The sequence below is a fragment of the Choloepus didactylus genome, chromosome 4, assembly GCF_015220235.1.
Source record: "Choloepus didactylus isolate mChoDid1 chromosome 4, mChoDid1.pri, whole genome shotgun sequence".
Taxonomy (NCBI): domain Eukaryota; kingdom Metazoa; phylum Chordata; class Mammalia; order Pilosa; family Megalonychidae; genus Choloepus; species Choloepus didactylus.
This window is the reverse complement of record NC_051310.1, coordinates 14,088,895-14,110,122: the sequence shown is the minus strand read 5'-3', so window position 1 is coordinate 14,110,122 and position 21,228 is coordinate 14,088,895. Positions and strand designations below refer to the sequence as shown.

Below are 21,228 nucleotides of genomic sequence, written 5' to 3'. Positions count from 1 at the left end.
CGCCATCGCGGCCACCTCGCTGAGCTCCAGAGCTCCACCTGCGGCTGCCAGGACAGCCCCGACCCGTCAGTGCCCCCAGACGCTTTGCCTGTGCTCAGGGGAGTCCCGGGTAGGTGTCCCATCACCCCTGTGAGGTCTCCCATGGGACCCCAATCGAAGAGGAGATGGGGTCTGTTCTCGGGGCCTTGGGGAAGGCAGGTGGGGACGCTCGGCCCCAAGAACACTTTTGGATCTGCCTGAGCCGTGGCTCAAGGACCCCAGGACTATCCACCGTGCGCACTGGCCACTTCTCTGTGAGCTCAGCCAAGTTCCCACCCTGCGGGCGGGGGCAGCTGCTGGGTGGGAGGGCGAGGGCCATCAGAGACTGACCGAACCTTGAAAGTCACTTTGTCCACCCCAACCCTCTCCTATGGAGAAGGGGGACTCAGAAGGGGGCAGTGACTTGCTGGTCGTCACATGGGAAGTGGCAGCAGTGCCAAGCTCAGAACCCACCCACCCTTCCCCCAGCACCAAGGAACCGTGTCTCAGGAGGGTTGAAAGGGGCTGGGAAGGAGAAACAAAACACTGGCCAATTCCCTCCGCCCCTCTCGGCAACACCAGTGAGCAAGGGATGAGGGGTTCCAGTGAGAGGACCCCTCTTTCGCTTTCAGCTGCTTCTAGGGTCCGTATGGAAAGCAGAGGCAGTAGCAAGCCAGAACTGTCTCCCGAGGCCCCAAATAGCCCAGCACCCGGGTGCTCGCCAAGCTGAAGCCCTCCTCTGCAGCTCTGATTATTTCTGGATTTTAGCACCTAGCACTTAACAAATAAAAACAACAAAGCTAAACACCGCACGTGGGCATGGGTGTTCACCAGTGCTGGGTGGCATGGGGACGGGGAAGAGTGAGAAAAGGGCACAGCCAACTCATTAGCTCCAGGGCTGAACTGCTCTGGGCCTCCCGGGTTCTGGGCTGTCTCCCCAAATCTTTCTCTTGCTGGGTCCCCAATTCAGGGCCTGCTGGGGGTTATTCTGGCACACAGGCCCCGTCTGTGGGCCTCTCAGAGGTGAACCCCGAGCCCAGCCTGCTGGCCGTCCTTGGGGACCGGGGTCTGTAATCACCAGGCCCCGCCCAGCAGGAGCAGCTGGGTCTTGGGGGATGCACCTGGGCCTTCGAGGGACACCCCTGAGAGGGCTTTGCCTGGGAGGCCCCTCCACAGTGCCCCTGCCTTCCTGGAGGCTCTGGATCTCCTTCCTACCAACCCAGCTGGGGCAGCAAACTTGGAGGGTCACGGGGGCCGAGGCAGGGGTCACTTACGCCAGCTGGGACGTCTTGGATAAGCGGCTGTTGTATTTCTTCATGACCTCCTGGAACAAGCCCTTGGGGGCCGGGGCTGGAGGGCTCTCGGTGGCAGTGGACCTGGAGGGTGCAGGGCAGGAGTGGAAGAGGGAAAAGTACTCTGCATAAGAGAAGCGGGTCATGGCTGGAGGCAGGACGAGGCGTGAGGAGGGCTGGGGGGGAAGACTGACAGACTCGGGGCTCTGAACCAGAGCAGATGGCCGAGTCCTCTCTGCATGCTGGACACAGCTGCTGTGTCTCCAGATTATTTTTGGCCCTTGGAGGAAGCCCGGGGAGATTTAAATGACCATATAAGACAACAGTGAGGTTAACCTCACCCCCACCCTCGCGGTCCCCCTCCCCAGCCAACCACGCAGGAGGCAGATATGAAGCAAGGTGACATTCTTCACCCCGGGAGGATGGGAGAAGTTTTCGGCGGCAGGTCCCTGGATGAACGGGCCTCAGTCCGGGGCTGGCCAGGCAGAGCCCCGACAGGGATGCACAAGGCGTTCGTGGAGGGGTGGGGACTGGGGGCAAAGCTGAGAAGTCAGCCGGGTCCGTGCCCCTCTCCCCACCTCACCAGCTCATCAGCACCTCGTGCCCAGCACTAAGAGGGTTACGGCAAAGGGAGGCATGAGAATGGCCAGACCGGTCCGGCCTGTGGAGTCACATGGACACGGGTTCGAATCCAGACGCTGGCCCTTCCTGGCCGTGAGACCTCGGGCAGATCAAACTTCCCTGTGCCTTGGTTTCCCCACCTGTAAGACGGCACAGGAACAGATCCTGTCTCAGAGGGGTGGGTAAGAGAATGGAATGAAGTGCTTAATGGATGCCAGGCACCCCCCAGGGGACATTTGCCTTGGGTTGACCATTAATTTTAATCATTATTTCACCTCTCTCAGCTTCAGACCCTCCCTGACCCAGTGGGGCTGTTGTGAGTATGGAAGGGGTCAAAGGAGGGGTGAGTTGTGGTGAGGGTTGGATGTGTGGTCCCCTGGCCCACTCCCCGCCCCCGGTGAGGCCAGGCCTGCACCCCCGCCCCACACCCCAGTTGGTCTGGCCTGGTCTTGCGCACACCGCTGGGCAGGTGGGGGTGGGGAGGGCGGCACTGCTGATGCCCAGCACTCCGTGGGGTGTGGGGGGGCTGGGACTGTGACCCCGAGAAGGACCCCCTCTTCTAGGACAGGCCAGAACCCACAGATTTTGTGGACACCCTTGGCGAGGCCAGGGTGAGGTGGAGAGGATGCAACTAGAGCGCCCGGCCATCTTCGTCGTCCCACCCTCACCACTGTCACCGTCACTGCCTTCCATTGAGCACACATCGGGTCGAGCAAGGTGCCACGAGAAGCCCTTTGCGTGTGTTCGTTTGTTCATCAGTCCTCACAGCTCTGCAGTCCTCACCGCCCTTTTGCAGATGAGGAAACTGAGGCTGTGGGAGGGTAACTGCCCCAGGGTCGCACACAGCTGGGGAGCCAGCAGAGTGGAACATCAGGCCCACGTCTGTCTGCTGGAGCTCCTGAATCAGCCCACCCACAGTTCCTTTGCATTCTCTCCAGGTGTACGGCCACCACTCCTACAGACCCTGGGACCCTGAGCACACTCCTTCCCCTCTTCGTGCCTCAGTTTCCTTAGCTGTAAAATGGGAAGAAAGGACTAGGCTGGGCGTGTCCTTGCTGCGTCTGTAGCTGCAGCACGTTTGCTGAAATGAGCTCACTCCCGTGGGGGACTCGGCGTGTAAAGCAGATCCAAGAGGCCCCGTCCTGGGAAGGGGTGCAAAGCCTGCCCCTCCGGGCCCTCCCCACTGCCCTGAATGCTGCGGAGTCTGGGGTTCTTTGAGCTTGCTCCTGGCTCTGAGAAGGGGGGAAGGTTCTGAGCCAGGTGGAAGGAGGCTGGGGGCTGGGCCGACCTCTGTATTCACCAGCCCCGGGCCTCGAAAGGCCCTGGGCTTCTTTCTCCACGTGTCCTTGGTTGTTGGCCACCGTCATCGCTGGCCGCATGTGGCCACCAATCACCGATTATTTGTTAGACTGTTTTCAGCCAGGTGATAAGACTAGGAAAAGCCCACCACACCACCCAAAACGAGGACCTCTCTCTGATGGCAAAACGATAGCAGCAGCAGCCAGCAGTGAGACTGATGGAGGTGGCAGTGAGGGGACAGGGTGACTACCCCTCACATTTGTGCAAGACAGATGCTCACTAAGCCATTCCATCTGTTGCCTCATTTCCAACCTCCCCCCGACCTTTGATGGAGGCAGGGGCTGCATTGCGCCCATTTTGCAAATGAGGAAACTGAGACTGAATTCAATTTGACCAAGATTTCCAGACTCCTGCTCATGCCAAGACCAGTGTAGGGGCACGGGATGTAGATCCAGGAGACACATCCTGTCATCTGTGCTCAAGAGGCCAGCAGGGTGGGAGACACACACACAATCCCGGAGCCGTGGGGAGGGGCTGGAGTAGGGGCAGGAGGACTGATTCTGGGAACACTGAACTTGGGGTGTGTGAATAATATTGGGGGGATGGGCAGGGCGTCTGCTCAGTTACTGAGCTGTGGGCCTCAGAGCTGATGGGGAGCCAGGCCCCCTGACCCAGGTTTCATGCTCTTTCTGATCAAGGCTGGAGGCCCCATTTCCCCTTGAGGCCCAGGGCCGGGGAATTCCCAGCAGAGCAAACCGCAGGGGCTGAGTTCGAGGTGAGAGCAGCTCAGCTCGGGACGGGATGTGGGCGCAGGTCACGACCCGGAGGAGGCCCAGGTAGAGCCCTAGGCCTTTGCGTGTCGGCGAGTAGGTCCAGAGCTCTCCCCCAGTTCTACCCACACCCAGTGCCCCAATCCTGGAGTCCGGCTGGTCCCGGCTTCAGACCTGGGTCGGGGGCAGTGCTGACGGTGCCAGCTCCTCAGTGAGCCCATGGGTGGGCTGCCTTGTTGGAGATAGAGAGCTGCCCGGCAAGCCCCGGGAAGGTCTAAATGGGGCTGGGCTGACTGAACGCAGGCGGCCAGCAGGTATCCTAACAGGGAAGGGAACTAACAAATAGGGGGAGTCTACTCCATGACCCCACCGTGCTGGGATCCTGTGTTTGTTCTCCCACGTGATCCCCAGGCCAATCTTATCACGAGCACAAGCCTGGCACACAGTGGGCACTGACAAATATTCATGAACGAAATACTTGGGGACAAAACAAAAGAAAGCAAAAAGCAAGCAAACAAAAACCTGTGAAGAGGCTGAGGCAATGTGGTCATCTTGGTGTCGTGCTGTTGCCTGCCTCCCAGCCCATAACCGATCCCCACCCCAGTTCCCGCAGGGCCTTGGACTCAACCTCCCGCCCACGAGAGCTGCTTCGTCCTCATCCACTGGCCGCCGTGGCCTTCCTGGGCCGGGCAGCGAGGAATCTCGTATAGAAAAGAACACAAATCCCAAGCTGCAGCAACCTCTGCCTTCTCATCCATACCTGAGATTCATCGGGCCCTTGCTACAGGCTAAGCCCATGTTAAGCACGTTGCACTGGGCATCTCATGTAATTCTCCAGCCACTTTGTGAAGGAAACATCATTGTCTCCCTTTGGTAGGTGAGGGTATAGAGGCTCCAAGAGGTTTGTTGCTTCTACTCTGCTTGGTGAACTATTCATTCTGCAAAGCCCACTTCCTTAACTAAGTGAGCCCACCCTTTTGGCATCCCTCCTCTGAAAATGGTGCAAACCCCACTGCTCTGCTTTTCCTGCTGGATCATCACATACTTCTGAGCCTTTCCCCCATTAGACTGCAACCCTGGGCCAGGACTGCCTCATGTCCAGGTGCCAGCAAGGGCCTGGGCACGTCGTAAGAGCCCAGTAAATGTGTGTGGCTTGATCCGCATGGCTTGCAGCTGTGCATACATTAGCCCAAGCAAGTTCCTGCTTTATATTTTCCTGCTTTGTCTTCTTGGAAATGTAACCTTAAATAAAATGCAGAAGTTTAAGGATTGTGAAGACCCAGCTCCCTGGTCACACTCTGACTGTCCATCCCCGGTAAGCCTGGACTCCCTGCTTCTCCATAGGCTGGGAAATGAGGGCTGCCTTTCTGGGAGCCCTCAGTGCACCAAGATTTGGCAAATGATGGTTTTGCATGGTTCAACCTTCCTCTCTTACACTGTGGTGAGAGGGAAGCAATTGCAAAAGGGAATACTCTCTTTTTGCAAGGGATTGATCTGGCTTTCGTTTCTAGGATGCCAAAGACTCCAATTGACCTTTATGTCCACACTTGTCATTTTGCTTAAAGATAATAACAATAAATTAGATTCCTGGGGCATTTTATTGGTTTCAAGTGCAATTTATTTGCCTAAAAACGTATATTGGACATCCACAACGATCAGGCTCTTTGCTGGGCACTAAGAGTCCGAGAGAGAGTAGTATCTGTTCGCTGTCCCCAAAGAGGTCACGTGAACCTGGGGACACTGTCAGGGGGCCAGACAACATCAGCCCAGGGTGGCACATGGGCCTGTCTATGAAGCAGAGGCAGCCACAAAAGTGGGCCCTCAGGTCACTCAGGGTGGGAGAGGATGTGGGATGGCACCGATGCCTAATCTTATTTGCTTTTCGTAAGCATGCCACAAGATGGGCCAGGCAGGTATTTGTTATTGCCATTTTAGAGATGAGGCTGTTGGGGCTCAGAAAGGTTAAGTAACTTGCTTAAGGTCACAGAGCCAACAGGCGACAGTGGAAGGACTGTAACCTCCACACCTACTTTGCTTTCCACTCTGCTTGCTGCCTCGTCACTCCTTCCTCTGTTCCCCGATTCCTTTCCTCACAGAGAGCTCCTCAGTGTTTGCTACGGTCAGGCACGGTGCTGGGCAGGGCTGCACTCAGGAAGACAGATCAGCCCCTGCCCTCAAGGAGCTTCCAGTGTATTGGCGGAATCAGACAAGTAAAAGCTGGAAGTGGCAGTCAGGGTTGTGAAGGAAATCATAAGCCCAGAGAGCAGGTAGAGGGGTCCTACTTGGTCAGGGCAGGACTCCTGGAGGACGCGACATTTAAACCGAGACCCGAAGGACAAGAAGGAGCTGGCCATGTGGGGGCCCTGAGGACATGACTGATGTCCCATTCCTAAACTTCCTTGGGTGGGAACTATGATATTCAGCGACAGAAGTGAACATGAATCTTCCCCATGTCCTTACTTTAACGCCTTGTCTGGGTGTGTGAGACCAGAAGTGCACGTTCCACAAGCTTTTGGGGACCCGAAATCTCCGTGGGTGGGAGGCGGATGTTATGTGGCTGAAACCCCACTTCAGGGAGGTAGGGGGAGGCAGAAGCAGGAAGAGGCCTTTGCAGAACCAGCAGAATGGCCAAGCATCGGGCTTCAGACCAGGGCAGACTTTGGTCCAGTTCCCGGCCCTGCTGTGCCCGTGTTTTGTCACCTGTAAAATGGACACAGAAGTGCCCACCTGTGGGGCTTTGGGAAGCATCAGGTGACTTGCTGTGTGCCGGGTGCATGGGAGGTGATGAGGGCACATCTCGGGGAGGGGAGCAGGAGGAGAGGAGAACGGCTCGAGAAATCCCGATAGGAGTTTGCTTCCCCAGCAGGGCCCGAGCCCAGTCACATCAAGAGGGAGAAGATCCGAGCTGAATCCTCTTCCCCTCCATTATCTGTGCTGGGTCTCAGGTGAGGGCCGTGTGGCCTTGGCTAAGTCATTTCCCCTCTCTGTGAGAACATTTCTCCCAGGAGGCTGGATCAGTGCTCATGCCCCACTGTGGGTCTTCATTTCCTCACCAGGGAGGGTGAAAGATGGAGAAAGAGGTCAGAATCTGGACCTCGAGGGCGCACCCAGTTCAAAACTTTCTAAGGGCCCCTGGGACCTCTGGGTGGGGCTCCCACGCTGGGGAGAAGGCTGCAGATGTGGGGGGACACACTGGCTTCCTAGTACGGGCCCCGTCTTCCCAGAGACAGACATTGCCCTTATCTCTCTCTCATCCCCTCCTGAGAAAGGGGAACCAGTGGTCTGACTTCAGCTGAACCGGCCAGAACAGGAACCAGGGCCTCCTCAAGCAGAGACCAAGATGGCTCTAGGTTTCAGTTTCCAACTGGGTCCCAGAGAGGGGTGTCCTCAGTGACCTGGAACTTCCATACTCCTCCAGCTGCCCAAGGAGGCCACCTGCCTTACCTTCTAGAAGGGCCTCCTCATCACTGAGCATCCCCAGCCTTTGCCCAGCCTCCAGCCTGCCAGGCAGAAGCATCCCACCCTCACCAAGGGGCAGAGTTACCGGGGAGAACCCTGATGGGTTCCATCAGGAGACAGGGCTGGGATGCTCTGTCATCTACCTTCAGCCCCTGTCAACTGCGACTGGATATTGGAGAAAATCTGTTAATTGTTACTATTTGTGTTATTTCTAGAGAAGGAAACTGAGGTTCAGAGAGGTTAAGTGACTTGCTGAAGGTCACACAGGTGTCAGCTGGCTTCTGGAAACAACGAGATTTGAGGCCCATGCCCCAGGGTAATACCAAAGCATTATTACACGTAGCCCCACATACTTGAGTTACATGACATGTATTATTAAAATCAACTTTGCCTGTTTTTCTTTACTCCTTTGATGTGGCTGCTAGAAAATATAAAATTGCCTGTGTGGGCAGCAGTCATGGCTCATGACATATTTCCATTGGATGGTTCTGCTCTAGAGAGTCCTGCAAGTGGGATGAAGAGGAGATGCCGAGAAGGGAGCCTGACGAGAAGGCAGGGTGGCTTTGCTGGGCAGATGTCCTTTGCTTCCCAAGCATGATTTCCCAGGGAGACTGAATAGATAGGTTTCGAAGTGCTGGCCTGACTCAGAACACAGTTCCCACCTCATTCAAACATCAAGCCAGTGGTACAAGGCCACGGCATGGGCTTTGGAACCAGACAGTTCCAATCTCTACAATACCACCTACTTGCTGTGTGACCTTGGACAAGTTAATTCACCTCTCTGAGATTCAGTTTCCTCATCTGCAAAACGGGACTATAACAAAGCACCAATCTAGTGGGTCCTTAAAAAGATTAAATGAGGCAAAGGATGTACAGCTCCTAACAGAGTGCTTGGCACAGTCAGAACTCAACAAATTTAGATAATAAATGTAAATTGCTAAGATGTTAAATAGCATCCAAGAGATGCATTGGTTTTGGATGAACCATGTTTGGGATCAGCATGTTTGGATGGCCCAAGATGACAAAGACCTAAGGCCCTGCTCCCCTCACCTCCTCGCCTTGCTCACCTGGTACCTGGACAGGAATGGGCGGGCTGCCGGTTGGCACGAGTAGATGCAGTGGCCTCAACGGTGGCTGGGCCCCGTGTCTTGTCAGCCAGGCTCTGCTCTATGGCCATCTGGACCAGCTCATCCTCGCTCAGGCTGCTATACAGGCTGTACTCCTCATGCCCAATGGCACGCTGTCTGCCCCGGGCACTGATCTCCGTGGCCATCCTCTCCCACCTCTCAACCTGGCCTCCGGAAGAGACACTTCATGGGAAGGAGGAAGTAGCAAATCAGAAAACCCTGCGAGGAGACCAAAACCATCCTGGTCACTAACAGTTTTGCAAGATAGTGGTGTTCACCCACAGGGAAGGTTGTGTGTGCTTTCTTCTGGCAATCACTCATTCATTCTTTTATCCACTCATGTGGCTATATGATCCCCCCAACCACCCATCCGTCTATCCACCCACACATCCATCTCCATCCTTCCATCTTCCCATCTATCCATCTATCCAACATCCATCCATCAATCATCCAATCATCCACCCACCCATTCATTTATCCATCCATTCTTTTATCCAACCATCCACCCCTTCACCCGCTCACTTTGCCATTCCATGATCTATTGAGCACCTACTCTGTGTCAGGTAGATCCCAACAATGATCCCAACAGACAATAACCCCTACCCCCTTGGGAGCTCCACAGCGATGCTGACATTCTTTCCTTCCGGTCATCCAACACCATCCTGTCCCGGCATTTCTCCATCCCTCTGCACTGTACTGGGGCTGTGAATACTACAGATGAATCTGACACAGACCTACTACTTCAGACCCCATGATCTAGTTAAAATTAACACTTACAATAATTTGTCATGTTAATTTCAGGGACTCTCTTCTGAAAAAAAAAAAATGTCTCAAGGAGAAATGGACTTTGGTCTAGTCAACTGGTTTTAGAAAATGAAGTCAAGTCAACTAAGCCTTACTTTCATTTGTACTGACTGACGAGCAGTGTGACTGTAGGTCAGTGGTTCTCAGCTCTGGCTGCACACTTGAATCATATGAGGTCGTTAAAAAAAAATTTATAGCCAGTGCTATAATTTGGTTTGTTCAGCAGATCTTCACTCCCTTCTCCTTCATGCTGGAGGCAGAATGTCCACTCCCAAATGGTGGTGGGCTTGGTCGTGGGACTTGCTCTGGCCAATGGCTGTTGGACATGATGCCAGCAGGGACTTGTCATGTGCTTGGGCGATGGGGCTTGCTCTCCTTCCTCTGCCACTGCTAGGAGAAGAGCACCCCCTGCCCGCCCTGGGCCCTGGGTGAACCATCGGGGCAGCCCGAGCTCAACCTACCCAGAGGAGCCCAGCCCAGCAGGGCCAGCAACCTGAGGCCGAGTCCCCTGGGTGAGGCTGGCCTGGATCTTATTTGGGGTGCTTTGTTAATGCAGCATTCTTGGGCCCTAGTTAACTAACTGAAACCCAAAAAATTAGACCAAGCACTTCACCAGGAGGACAGCCAAATGGTCAACAAACAAATGCAAAGATGCTTCACTTCCTTAGTGTGGGGGAAATTCAAATTAAAACCCCAATGCAATACCACTGGATACCAGGAGAATGGCTCAAATGAAAAAGATGAAAAATGCCAAGTCTTGAGGAGGGTGTAGAGCGGCCTGAATTCTCACCAGTGCTGGTGGGAGTGTGAAATAGGTAAGACCGCTTTGGAAAATTGGTGGTATTTGCAGAAGCTGAACATTCATACATTCTATGGCCCAGAACCTCCACTCTTAGCCATGTTCCCAAGAGAAAATGTGTACATCTTTTCACCAAAAGGCAAGTGCAGGAATATTCGTCAATAACCCCAAATGGAAACCACCCAGTGTCCATCAGTAACTGAACAGATTAAAACCTTGTGGTGTATTCGTGTGATGGCTAGTGCACACAAATGAAAGCAAAGGAACCATCCCTGCACACACAGGGCAAATCTCACACACAGTACTGAGCCAGAGAAGCCAGAGGAGAAGGGACATATGTCCACGATTCATGTGAGGTTCAAGAACAGGCAGAACCAATCAACGGTGACAGCAGTCGGAACAGTGGCAATGTGTGGGGAATTGCCAATGGGGAAGGGGCACGAGGGGGGCTTCTGGGGGGCCAGCAGGGTTGTGTGTCTTGATCTAAGTGGTTGGAGGGTGCGGTTCCCTTCGTGAGGATTCCTGGAGCTGCACACTTATGACTTGTACATTTCTTTTGAGTATGTTGACTGTGACACTGTATCTACTTAAAACACAAAGTAGATAAAATCAGTTTTCAAAAGTATCAATGCTTGGCTCCATCTCAGATCAATTAGAGTCTGATCTCAGAGTCTTTGGGAGAGGGGCCCAGGTTTCCTACTAGACGATTGGGGACCACCACTCTGGAGATTGAGGAGCCCCAAAGCATAGGGCGAGGCGGTGGGACACCCGTGGAGGTGGGGGAGGGCAGAGGGCAGGGCACGTGGCGGGGGAGGGGAGGGTCCAGGGACTGACGCTGGGCCCACCGCCCAGCCCTTGGTAGGGAATCTTTTGTTTAACCCCTGTGCTCTGACACCCCCACAGTAAACACGGCAGACCACATCCTGTCCCTGCTCCACCTAAACCATTCCAAGGCCCCCCATCACCTACCAGAATAAAGCCTCAGCCTGTCAAAAACCAGCCCTAGAACTCCCTGCACTCGTCCTTCCGGCCAACGTGGGGACACGCTTTCTCCCACCACACCCACAGTTCCCACACTAATGCCCTTGCCTGGGCTTGTGCCTGACACACCTCCCTTCTTCTCATCAATCAAAGTCCAGAGCAAGTATCCCCTGTTCTAGAAAGCCTCCCCTGACTCTTTCAGGAAGCATCCTGCTCCTGGAACTTCTCTCTCTGAGCTATGGTTGGTCATTCGCGTGTGAACTTGACCCTGGATCCTCTTTCTAAGGTCAGTGCCTTCTGCAAGGCGAATGCCCATTTAAGGTTCACTGCATAGGTGTCTGAACATCTCCATCATCTTGGGGTGTGACAGACCCCGCTGACTGCCTGGCCAACAGTCGTTTCCCCCATCATCCCTGACAGCAGAGCCTGGCTTTGTTCAGGCAACAGCGTGACGGTCCCAAGGGTGAATCACAATTGTTCCAAGCCAGAGGAACAATCCAACCCCTTTGGCCAGTAACTAGACTAGGGGTGGGCATGTTGCCTAGTTTTGTCCAAAGAGATAGATACAAGGGGAATGCTGCTGGGGTGCCTCTAGAAAGGACTTCCCTCCTTAATACAAGAGAGGCTAGTGAAAAAGATTCATTGCCCAACACCCCCTTTTTGTGCTTAGAGAATTCAATGCTTGGAGCAGTGGCAGCCACCTTGTGCCCATGAGGGAGACAGCATTGATGTAATGAGTTTAACAGGTCTCATGGGCCCTTTATTATCTTGCTGAGCTGCTGAACCAATGCCAAGTCCACCTACCTCCAGCCTGCTTAAGTAAAGTGTGAAGATCCTTATGGGATAAGCCAGTGTTAGTCGTGCTTTCTGTTAAATGTGGCCCAAAGCATCCTAACTGCTGCTCCTCAGGCCTGGCTAAGAATCTTGAAAAAGTACCAAGACCCTAGTCCCACCCCAGACCAGTGACCCCAAAGGCTCCAAGCATGGCAATGTCAAGGCTTCCCTGATGATTTCAGTGTGTGGCCATAGCTCAGTGTCAGGTGACTGCTCTGTGTTCCATGCGAGGGAAAGGGGAAGGGGCAACCTGACCTCAGAATCGTTTTGCGTCTGATGTGTGGGCTGTGATGTTTTTCTGTCACAACAGCTTCAGTTTTGTTTATTGTGAAAAGACTGGGAACCTGGAGACTGGGGTTCATGTCCCAACCCGGCAGGAGTTTTTCTCTTCCTTTCGTGGATCTTGAGTTTCCCATCTGTTAAAAGGCAGGGGTGGACTAGAGTACGCCCACTGGTTTTCCTGTCCTGGGCAGGGGGCGCCCATGCAGCCAGGTGGGACCCCCCCGCCCCAGCCAGCCCAGCTCTGGCTTCACGTCCCCTTTCCTGCTTCCACAAGGCTGAGGTCCCGCAGGTCTGGGTTGGGCTGGGCCTGCCGTCAGCGGGGTGGGGAGGGGCTTCGCTGCTGATGCTTTGCCCACCCACCGGGCCCCAAAGGTGGGTAGTGCAGGGGACTAAGCTTACCAGATGACTTGGTGCCCAGGGTCTGCGCCAGCACCATGGTTCCCCCATCTGAGGGTGGCCACTGGGGGCCAGGGCCAAGGAAAGGAGCACTGAGCTAAGAGTCAGGGACCTGAGTTAGAGTTCCCATGCAGCTGCTAAAGAGCTGTGTGGCCTTGGCCAAGCCCCTGTCCCTTTCTGGGCCTCAGTTTTCCTGTTGTAAAAGAAGGCGCTGGAGCCAGAAAGTTTCCACGGGTTCCTCTGTTTCTAAAGCTCCTACAACTCAGTGAGACATTTGGTTTAGCTCTACGCTATTGAACCCCAAATTCCCTGTTCTTGGGGATCTATATGGCCGCCTCAAAAGGTCCATCATCTGTAGGGAGCTTAGGGTGTTCACACCGGGCCAGGAAGTGAGGTGGGAGTGCAAGTATCTCAGGTCCGGATGTCAGGAATCCTAGTTCTAGTTTCAATTCTGTAACTTCCTAGCTACATGACCTCGGGCAAGTCAACCTCTTCCTCTTTCTGCACCTCAATTCCTTCATCAAAGACAACCTACTTTATCCGGTTGCAGGAGAATAACTGTGATGGGGTATGTTTAGGCAACTTGTGAGGGGCAAAGCAATTGCTCAATGGGGACCCCTCCCCAGCCCCTTGCTTCAAGGCAGTGACAGGCCCTGGACCAGAAGCAAAGGCAGCGGATCTCCTGCAGCTCTTTGCAGGCTCACCAGGTCCTTGCTGAGCTCTCCCTCTCTCTTACCCACACTCCCCAGGGCTTAGGGGTCGTCGCAGAGACTTTTACACTTGTCAGTTATTTCATGTGTTCACCCTCACAACAGCCTTGGAAGGTAAGAGTCATTTTCATTGAATGAACTTATTAATTCATCCGCACCCCAGTTCCTTCCAAAAGGAACCTGATGCCACTCTGCTCTCGCTCCCATTTTGCAGATGAGGAAATTAAGGTTCAGGGCAGGAAGGACTTGCACGAGTATAGACAGCTGGGAAGTCACCATTGGGGTTTGGAACCCCCATCTTCCCACCTCAAATTCAACACTCCTTCTGGGAATTCCTGGAACACTGATCCAAGGAACTGGGGTCTGAGCAGGCAGGGTGGCAGGGCCCCTTCTCGTCCAGCTGCAGCCACCTGCCCAGCCCGGCACTTTGCAGGCACCGCCCTAGGCTCTCAGCCCATCGAGAGGAGGGGTCACATAGAGGAGGAGAGGGGAGAGCTGACCTCCAAGGCACGCTGAGAGGGTCTCCGCCTGTGAGTGGGCAAATCCCCCACCCCACTGTGGGGACCAGGTGTCTCAACCTCAGTTGAGATCCTCAACCTTTGAGGTTCTTTAGAACTCAATCTTTAGTTTCCTCATGTGCAACAGGGAGATTCTAGAAAGTCCTATTATTACAGGGTTGGTGGAAGGCTCCAAAAGGCTCAAGCTGCAGAGGCTCAGCTGTGGGGTGGCTGTGAGAGTGTGAGGCCAGCGCTGCTGCCCTAGGGGTGGGGCGGGCTGCTCTGCCCCAGCACCAGGGGGCAGTTATGAAGCAACCTTTGAAGGCAGCTTGACTGGGCTCAAGTCACGGCTCTGCCAATTATTAGCTGTGTGACCTCTCGGAATCCCAGTTTCTCCATCTGTAAACTGAGCACAAGTGTAGCTATCTTGTTAGGGGTGGTGTGGCCCTGGGCAAGGCCCTGCCTCTCTCTGGGCCTCAGTTTCCCCTCATCTTCATGCTGTCCGGCTTGATTTCTGAGGCCTCTGCCTAGGGCTGGGCTGCCTGCTCGCCTGAGTTCTGGAGGGAGGCCAGCAGCCCCACGGGCCCCTGGGAGGCTGATCAGGGAGAAAAACAGCCCTTTCCCAGGGAAAGCAGAAGTCCCTGGGAGCCAGGAGCCTGCAGGGCGAGCAGTATTTAGGGGCTGACCCATGCAAGGCCAGCCTAGAGCTGGGGAGGCTGGGGCCATCCTGGGACCTCCAGGGGCTCCCCTTTGGCCCTCTTTGCTCAAAACCTTGGCTCTAGGGGAGAGTAACAATGGCTGTGAGTACAGTTAATTGAGTTAACACAGGTAAAACACTCAGGGAAGCGCCTGATGTGTCTGTGGCCCCACTCTGGAAGGATATGCTGTCGCTCTTCTAGAGCAGGGAGGGGTAGGGCTGAGAGGGAGGGAGGCAAGATGGCAGGAGACTGACAGCCATCCTCCCCCAGCCAATATCGCGCTCAGCCAGGAGCCTCAGGTCGGGAGTGTGAGCCTGCAGCAGCCACTCTGGTTTGTAGATGGGGCCATTAACACTGCCTCGTCAGCCTGCCCTCCCTCTGCAGTGCGTCTAGGCCTAGAAATTCATCCTTAGAGACGCAGTTCACACATCTCCACCCCAGGAAGCCTCCCTGATGGCTGTGGGTCCTGGGCGGGTGCCCCTCACAGGCTGCCTGCCATGGGCCTGTTTCTCTATAGAGTCTGGAAACTTCTGGGAGAGGGGAAAGGTGCCACCTTCGTGTTGTAACCCCAGGCCAGCTACACAGTAGGAATTTTTAAAATGCAGATGAGCAGGAGAGTAAATTATAAGGGTCAGATAATGCTTCAAACCCTTGGAAGCCCAGCTGGCCCAGAGGTTTCGGCGCAGCGATGGGCAGCCCTGGGTTGGCTGTGAGAGGGGGCAGTTTCCTCCCATTTCCAGCGCCTCACTCTGCCCCTCTGTAAAATGGGAGTAATGACAGCACTGGGTCCACAGGGGTATCACCAGATTAAATGAGGCACCATGTATAAACTATGGAGAACAGCACTTGGCTCATAAAGATTTGCTGATGCCATTCTACTGTCCCCAAGATGCTGGGATTCTCTGTGTCTTGCCCCAGAAAGGGGGCACGGAGCCAGGACCCCGTGCCTGCGGGGAGAATGTTTGCTGGGAACGCCTCCCTATTTTGCAGTTTTTAAGGAGGCTCAGTCTGAGAGATTTGGATCCTCCCACGTGCTCCCCCATTATAAAAGAGCAAGGGCGAAAGCAAAAATGAGCCAAGGAGCCCCGGGCTTCGATTACGTGGTGAAAAGGTGAGGCTGTGACTCAGCTCCCCGGGCTGTCCTGGGCAGCCTGTGGGGGCCCGCAGAGGCCTCATTGAGGGTCCCGCGAGCCCCCAACGCAGGCTTCCCAAGGGCAGGTAATGGGGTCAGCGCTTGGGAAGCAGGGGGATCTCCTGCCCTTCCCAGAGGCCAGCCTGCATATGGGATCTCCCCCCGATTCTCCCTGACGCCCTGCCCGCCCCCTCCTCCCTTCTGCTGCCTGGGGGCTCTTGAAGGACCCAAAGCCCGCGTTTCTGTACGAGGCCATCGCCAGTGAATGACAGTAGTGGATGCAGTGTGAGCAGCTCCGGGCAGCAGTAAGTATCTCAGTCTGGGGTTAGCTTGGGCCTTTTAAGCAGAGTGTGTCTCTTGGAAGCGAAGTACCAGTTTAGAGCCCTCTGCCACCCCCGGACCACGTCTGCCTACAGAACAAGGGCCGGACGGTCATAACTCTGCCACCTTCCCCGGCAGTCACAGACCGGTAGTCAGGGGACCGCTGTTCCCATTTCACAGAAGAGAAAACTGAGGCACGTGGGAGGACAAAGTGATACGGGAGGAACTCTGGGTGCCGCTCCTGACTCCGCGCCTGGTTCTCTGCCCTCTAACCTCCGGCTGTGCTTGAAGCTCTGAGTAAAGGTCTGAGCTGAATGGAAGACTATACATGAGTATGGATAGAAAGAGTTGGTGGTATATACACACATGTACATGCACGCTTCACACACACACACATAGTCTTTTTGAATATATATACCAAAAGTTTCTGGATTTCCCAAAAGTCACATAAGCCTTAGCCTGAGGCTGTCCTAAAAAACTGGGGGATTAACCCCTGCTGCTTCTTGCCCTCCAGGGCCCCTGGCCCCCCTCCTGTGGCGCCCTCTCCCTGTCCAGTTTCGGGAGCCACTTGCAGCCGGAGGGTCTCCGCCTCGAAGGCATCAGTGTTCCCGCCCCTTCCCGCCCCACCTACCCTTTACCCAGAGCCTGTCAAAACGTAAACAGTAACAGGTTTTCTTGTGGGCCCCTGGACTGTTTCCTAGCTGCTCTCGCACCCTGCATCTTTTGACCTTCTCAGTAAGGTCAAAATCCATGGGAGGATTAGTCTTCTCGCTGGGCAGTTGGGGAACCGAGGCCCGGACAGCATGCAGTGGAGAGGGCCTGCCCACCCTGTCTTCACCAGACGCTCTGCCATTGTGATTATTTAGGACAGCGGCCAGTTACTCCGTATCCCTGAACCTCATCCCCGAGGAGGTCTCTGCTAAGGGCCAAGCTGGCCTTGGGAGGAGGGGTGGCATCCTGGCCACCTTGCCCTGGGCCCCCCAGGAGGGACCGGGCTGAAGCCTCAGGGTGGCCTTTGGCAATGGGCATTGTGACCAGGCCTCTGTGCCCCGGGGGCCTCACAGCTGCCGGGAGTTTGAGCCTTTTGTCCAGGTTCTGAAGATTCCAAAGAGTGCCTCTTAGCTCTGTAATCCCAAACCCTTTGATGCCAGTTCAACCTTCCTGGCTTCTCTCGGGTGCCAGGGCTCGGGGTGCAGAGACTGGGCCAGGGTTGCTGGAGCGGGCAGAGGCCTGGGAGGGGGCATGACTGGCTCAAGGTCACCCAGGTGAGAGGTGACATCAGGGACTTGAACCTGACCTACTACCCCATGCTCCCTGGGACCTCTGAGCCCATCGGCTGCAGGAGGAGACCCAGGCACCATCTGCAATGGATCTGGGGTAAATCCTTCTCCCAGGGACTCGGGTGACAAGTCTTGGTAGTTTATTTATCAGCGAACATCGAGGAAGCCACCCCAATAAAGGGGGAGAGAAAAAGGGCAATTAGAAGAGAGGGAAGAAGGAGGAACAAGAAAAAAAATCTCTTTTCCTGTTCTCTTTGGAAAATAGTCTGCTGCAAGGAGGGATGTCAGTTCTGTAGACCCCCAGGCCCACAATCCAAGGTGGTGCCCACGCATGCCAGCTAAGAGAAGCATCGAATGCCAGGTTTCCGTTTTATTTCTTTGACTCCCCCCAAACTACTGAGTCTCCAGGGTGCCCTCCAGCTCAGCCACCCAGCCTCAAGAGGGGCTGCCCTTCTCCCGGGCTCTGGGCTGGCCCCCTCCAGGCTGCCCCCCTCGCACGGCCCACCCTGCCCATCTCACTGCCCCTCCCTCTGCAGCCATGGCTCGGCCAGGCACAGGTCTGGACCCAGGATCCCAGGCCCCTGCCCCGGTTTCTGCCCGGGGCTCTGTGAATGCCAGGCTCTGCCCAAAGGGGCAACAGCCTCGGTGGGGGTGAGGGTGGGCAAGCCTCCAACGGCTGCTGCCTCGTTCTGTCTCATGGGTGCTGGAAGAGACAGACCCTCACCTGGGTCCCTGGGTGGTGGACACACACAGGGGCTTCTGGAAGCTCAGGATCCAGGTCACAGAGTGGGAAGGCTCAGGCAATGTAGGGGGGCCTTCCCTGAGCCCCCTCCTTGCCCAGGCCTGGCCTCAGTGCTGGCTGGCAATCCTCTAAGTCAGATCACAGCAAAATCAGCGAGGATCTTGCTCCTTTCTTTTGCCCTTTCCCTCTCTGCGTTTTTTTTCCCCTCTCTCTCTCCCTTAATTAAATCTTTTCTTGTCTCTCTCTTCCATGTCTTTCCTCTCTCCTTTCTCCCTTTCTTTAAAAATTTCAGGCAGGTGAGGAATCAGTTAACATTAATATCCCCAGCATTTCCCACAAACATTTGGCTCAACCACAAAACTCTTAAACCTTCGTTTATACTCCTGGGCATTAATTATTCCAAAAGATAGGTGCTAAGGAGAGAAAGACAAGGAGACCAACCCGTCCTGGATCAGCTGCCTCCTCCGGGCAGCATGACTGTCAGCGGCTCGGAAAGGGAAGGACACTGGGGTAGGCTCAGAGATATTTTTGTGCCTCCTTTGGGACGACTGTCTTGGATCTAGCCTATCCACAATATACGGGCACCTCATGATGTCTCGGCTGTGCCAGAGACACTTCTCCCGGGTGCCTGGATGGTCCTGTTTACCATGCCCTGGTCCCCTGGGAGGCCCCAGGAGGCCCAGAGGCCAATGCTTCCTAGCAGTGTGGCTTAGGAAAGACCTTTAGCTCCTCAGAGCCTCAGTGTTTCCGTCTGGAAAGTGGGAGAAACCATCACCTCCAACTCATGGTGCCCTGGAGAAGTCAGTGAGAGAAATCACCAGAAGCGCTTGCCCGGTATCTGACCCCTAGTAAGTGCTCAATAAATGCTTGCAGTTACTGAGTATAGTTATTAACTGTAAGGGCACTTTGGAGAGATTAATTATGGGGCCCCCATCCAGGGAGGAGGAAGAGGCTTGGCCTGTTTGTGCAGGAACCGATGATGCAAACGGGAGGGGCACCAGGTGGGGCCCTGCCAGGGCAGGAGGAACTAGGCTGTAAACAGGCCACCAGCTGTCGGGACCCATCCAACTGCTCTGGAAGGGACTCGAGCATCTGCCACTGGTGGCCTCGTTGTGCTTCTGCTCCGGGCCTCTGATGGCAGAGGCCTGAATGGGGGCTGATGTGCTGGTCCCAGCTGGCTCTGCCTGGGCCGCTTTGAGTTCCTGCAAGCCCGAGTCCTGCAAGGTGCTTCTCCTTCGGAGGGGAGGGCACTGTACAGGGTTTTCCTCCACTTCCCCAAGAGTCTGCCACCCTTCCTGCTCCCTGTCTCTGTCCGTCTTCACTGGCATCCCCAGGAGCTGCCCAAAGTCAAATCCAGGCCTGGCCCTCCCCTGCTCAAACACTTTCAGAAACTGTTCAAGCCTCATCTCCCTGCAGATTCCCTGTCCAGCTTCAGCCCCGACTTCTCACCCTTGTGACCCTTCTCTGAGGCCACACTGTACTTGCCACCATCTCCCCAGACCCACCCCAGACCCACCCCCTTTGCTGGAGCTGCCCCTCCCCAGCAGAGACCTGTCCCTGCTCCTCAGCCTGATGACAGCCCACCTATCCTTTTGGAGCCAGCTTGAATGCCATCTCCTGGAACTTGTCCTTGTGCCCCCTTCCACATACACACACACAGACACACATGCACACACACACAGAGACACACAGGATGTGTTCTCCCTTCTCTGCATTCCCACAGTGCTTTCTTAAATCTCACATAACATGTTCTGTTCTTTGCATTGTGTCAGAGATTTTTGCTTGCAGATTCCACCTCCCCTCTCAAGCCCCAAGCCCATAGCAGGTAGAGCCCCACAGTACTGTGCACACAGGTGCATCATAATCGCCACATTAAATTGCCCCCCACCCCCCCATGCATGAAGATATCTACCTATCAGGCCCACCTAGCCTGAAAGCTTTTCTGAAAGTCATTGGCCTGGCATAGCTATCGCCCGAGGCTTACGGCACCAACAATAGCACTATTGACAATTCTTTTTGCATTTCCATTTTTAGAAGTGCACAGCAGAGAGATATTCTGCGCAAGAGTCCTCCCCAAGAATGGACAAGTACATGCAAATTGCTGATTCTCTGTCCCCCAAATCCACAATGAAAGGCACCAGCATGCTTTGTAGCCCAAGAGAAAGGGAGAGAGAGGGACAAGCAAGAACATAGCCCGACTATAAGAGGTTTCACATAAGCGCTGTACGCTAAGTCCCAGCCAGCCACACCACCTTTTGCAAGACCTGCATAAGAAAGTTGAAAGCATGCATTACCTGTTAGGTTCAGAAACAAGGGTACAATTCAGGGGTAATAAAAAGGATTTTCTTGAAGGTGTCTTAATTCAGAGCATGCCCCCCGAGTTTTCTCTCTGTCCCGGCCCTGAGTTTCTGGCTGCACTGCCCGGCAGCTCTGAAGTGCTCTCCTTTGAAGCAGGGAGTTTATTTTGGGCCCACCGCATGACCAGTGATGACAAGCCAAACTATAAGATGTTATGAATCTCAGATTTCCTGCGTGAAGATTGCACTGAGGAAGCTGCAGTCCTGCCTTCAGTCCCTCGCGGGCATCAGACTCTCGCTTCAGGGAGCATCTCGGAGCTGAGCTGCGGTGACCCTCACGTGACGTCATCATTTGTGATCCTTGACATGGAGGCCATATATGGGTATGTTTCTGGAACTACCCAGGGGGGAGAGAGAGAGGACGGCCAGGCAGAGGAGAGAGGCACAGAGGGTAAGAGGCAGAGGAAGAGAATGGAGAGAGAATCAGGAGAGAATGAGAAGAGCAAGGGAGAAGAAAGTGTGGGAGAGAGGAAAAAGGGAAGAGAATGAAGAAAGAGGAGGGAAAATGGAAAGAAAAGGAGGGAGGGGGGAAAGGAGGGAAGGAAGGAAGGAAAGAAGAAAGGAAGGAAAAGAAGGAAGGAAGGAAGGAATGAAGGAAGGAAGGAAAGGAAAGGAAAGGAAAGAAGAGAGTGGAAAGAAGAGAGGGAGGGGGTAAGGCATAAATGGAGAGAAGGAAGGAAAGGAAAAAAAAGCAGGGAAGAGAAGGGGAGAGAGAAATAGGGATGATCTGAGAGGTGAAAAGCGAGAGAAAATAAAGTGAAAGAGAGATGAGTAAGAGAGTCAGACAGCCTGGACAGGCAGAAAGAAGA

The 21,228-nt window shown here is 54.7% G+C and overlaps 1 protein-coding gene across 2 annotated transcripts in view; it reads right to left on the bottom strand.

Moving 5' to 3' along the window:
- Positions 1 to 20,592, bottom strand: part of ASB2 (ankyrin repeat and SOCS box containing 2) — a 41,396-nt gene extending 20,804 nt beyond the window's left edge. Inside the window, exons 1-3 of one of the 2 annotated variants that reach the window (XM_037831995.1) lie at positions 20,357 to 20,592; positions 8,527 to 8,805; positions 1,293 to 1,394 (exon numbers count right to left, since the gene is read on the bottom strand). In XM_037831995.1, coding sequence (XP_037687923.1) covers positions 1,293 to 1,394; positions 8,527 to 8,732 — 308 coding nt within the window. In that variant the 5' untranslated portion in view covers positions 8,733 to 8,805; positions 20,357 to 20,592. The remainder of the gene's footprint in view (positions 1 to 1,292; positions 1,395 to 8,526; positions 8,806 to 20,356) is intronic. The other variant, XM_037831994.1, reaches the window with a different exon arrangement.
- Between the last annotated feature and the right edge of the window lie 636 nt (positions 20,593 to 21,228).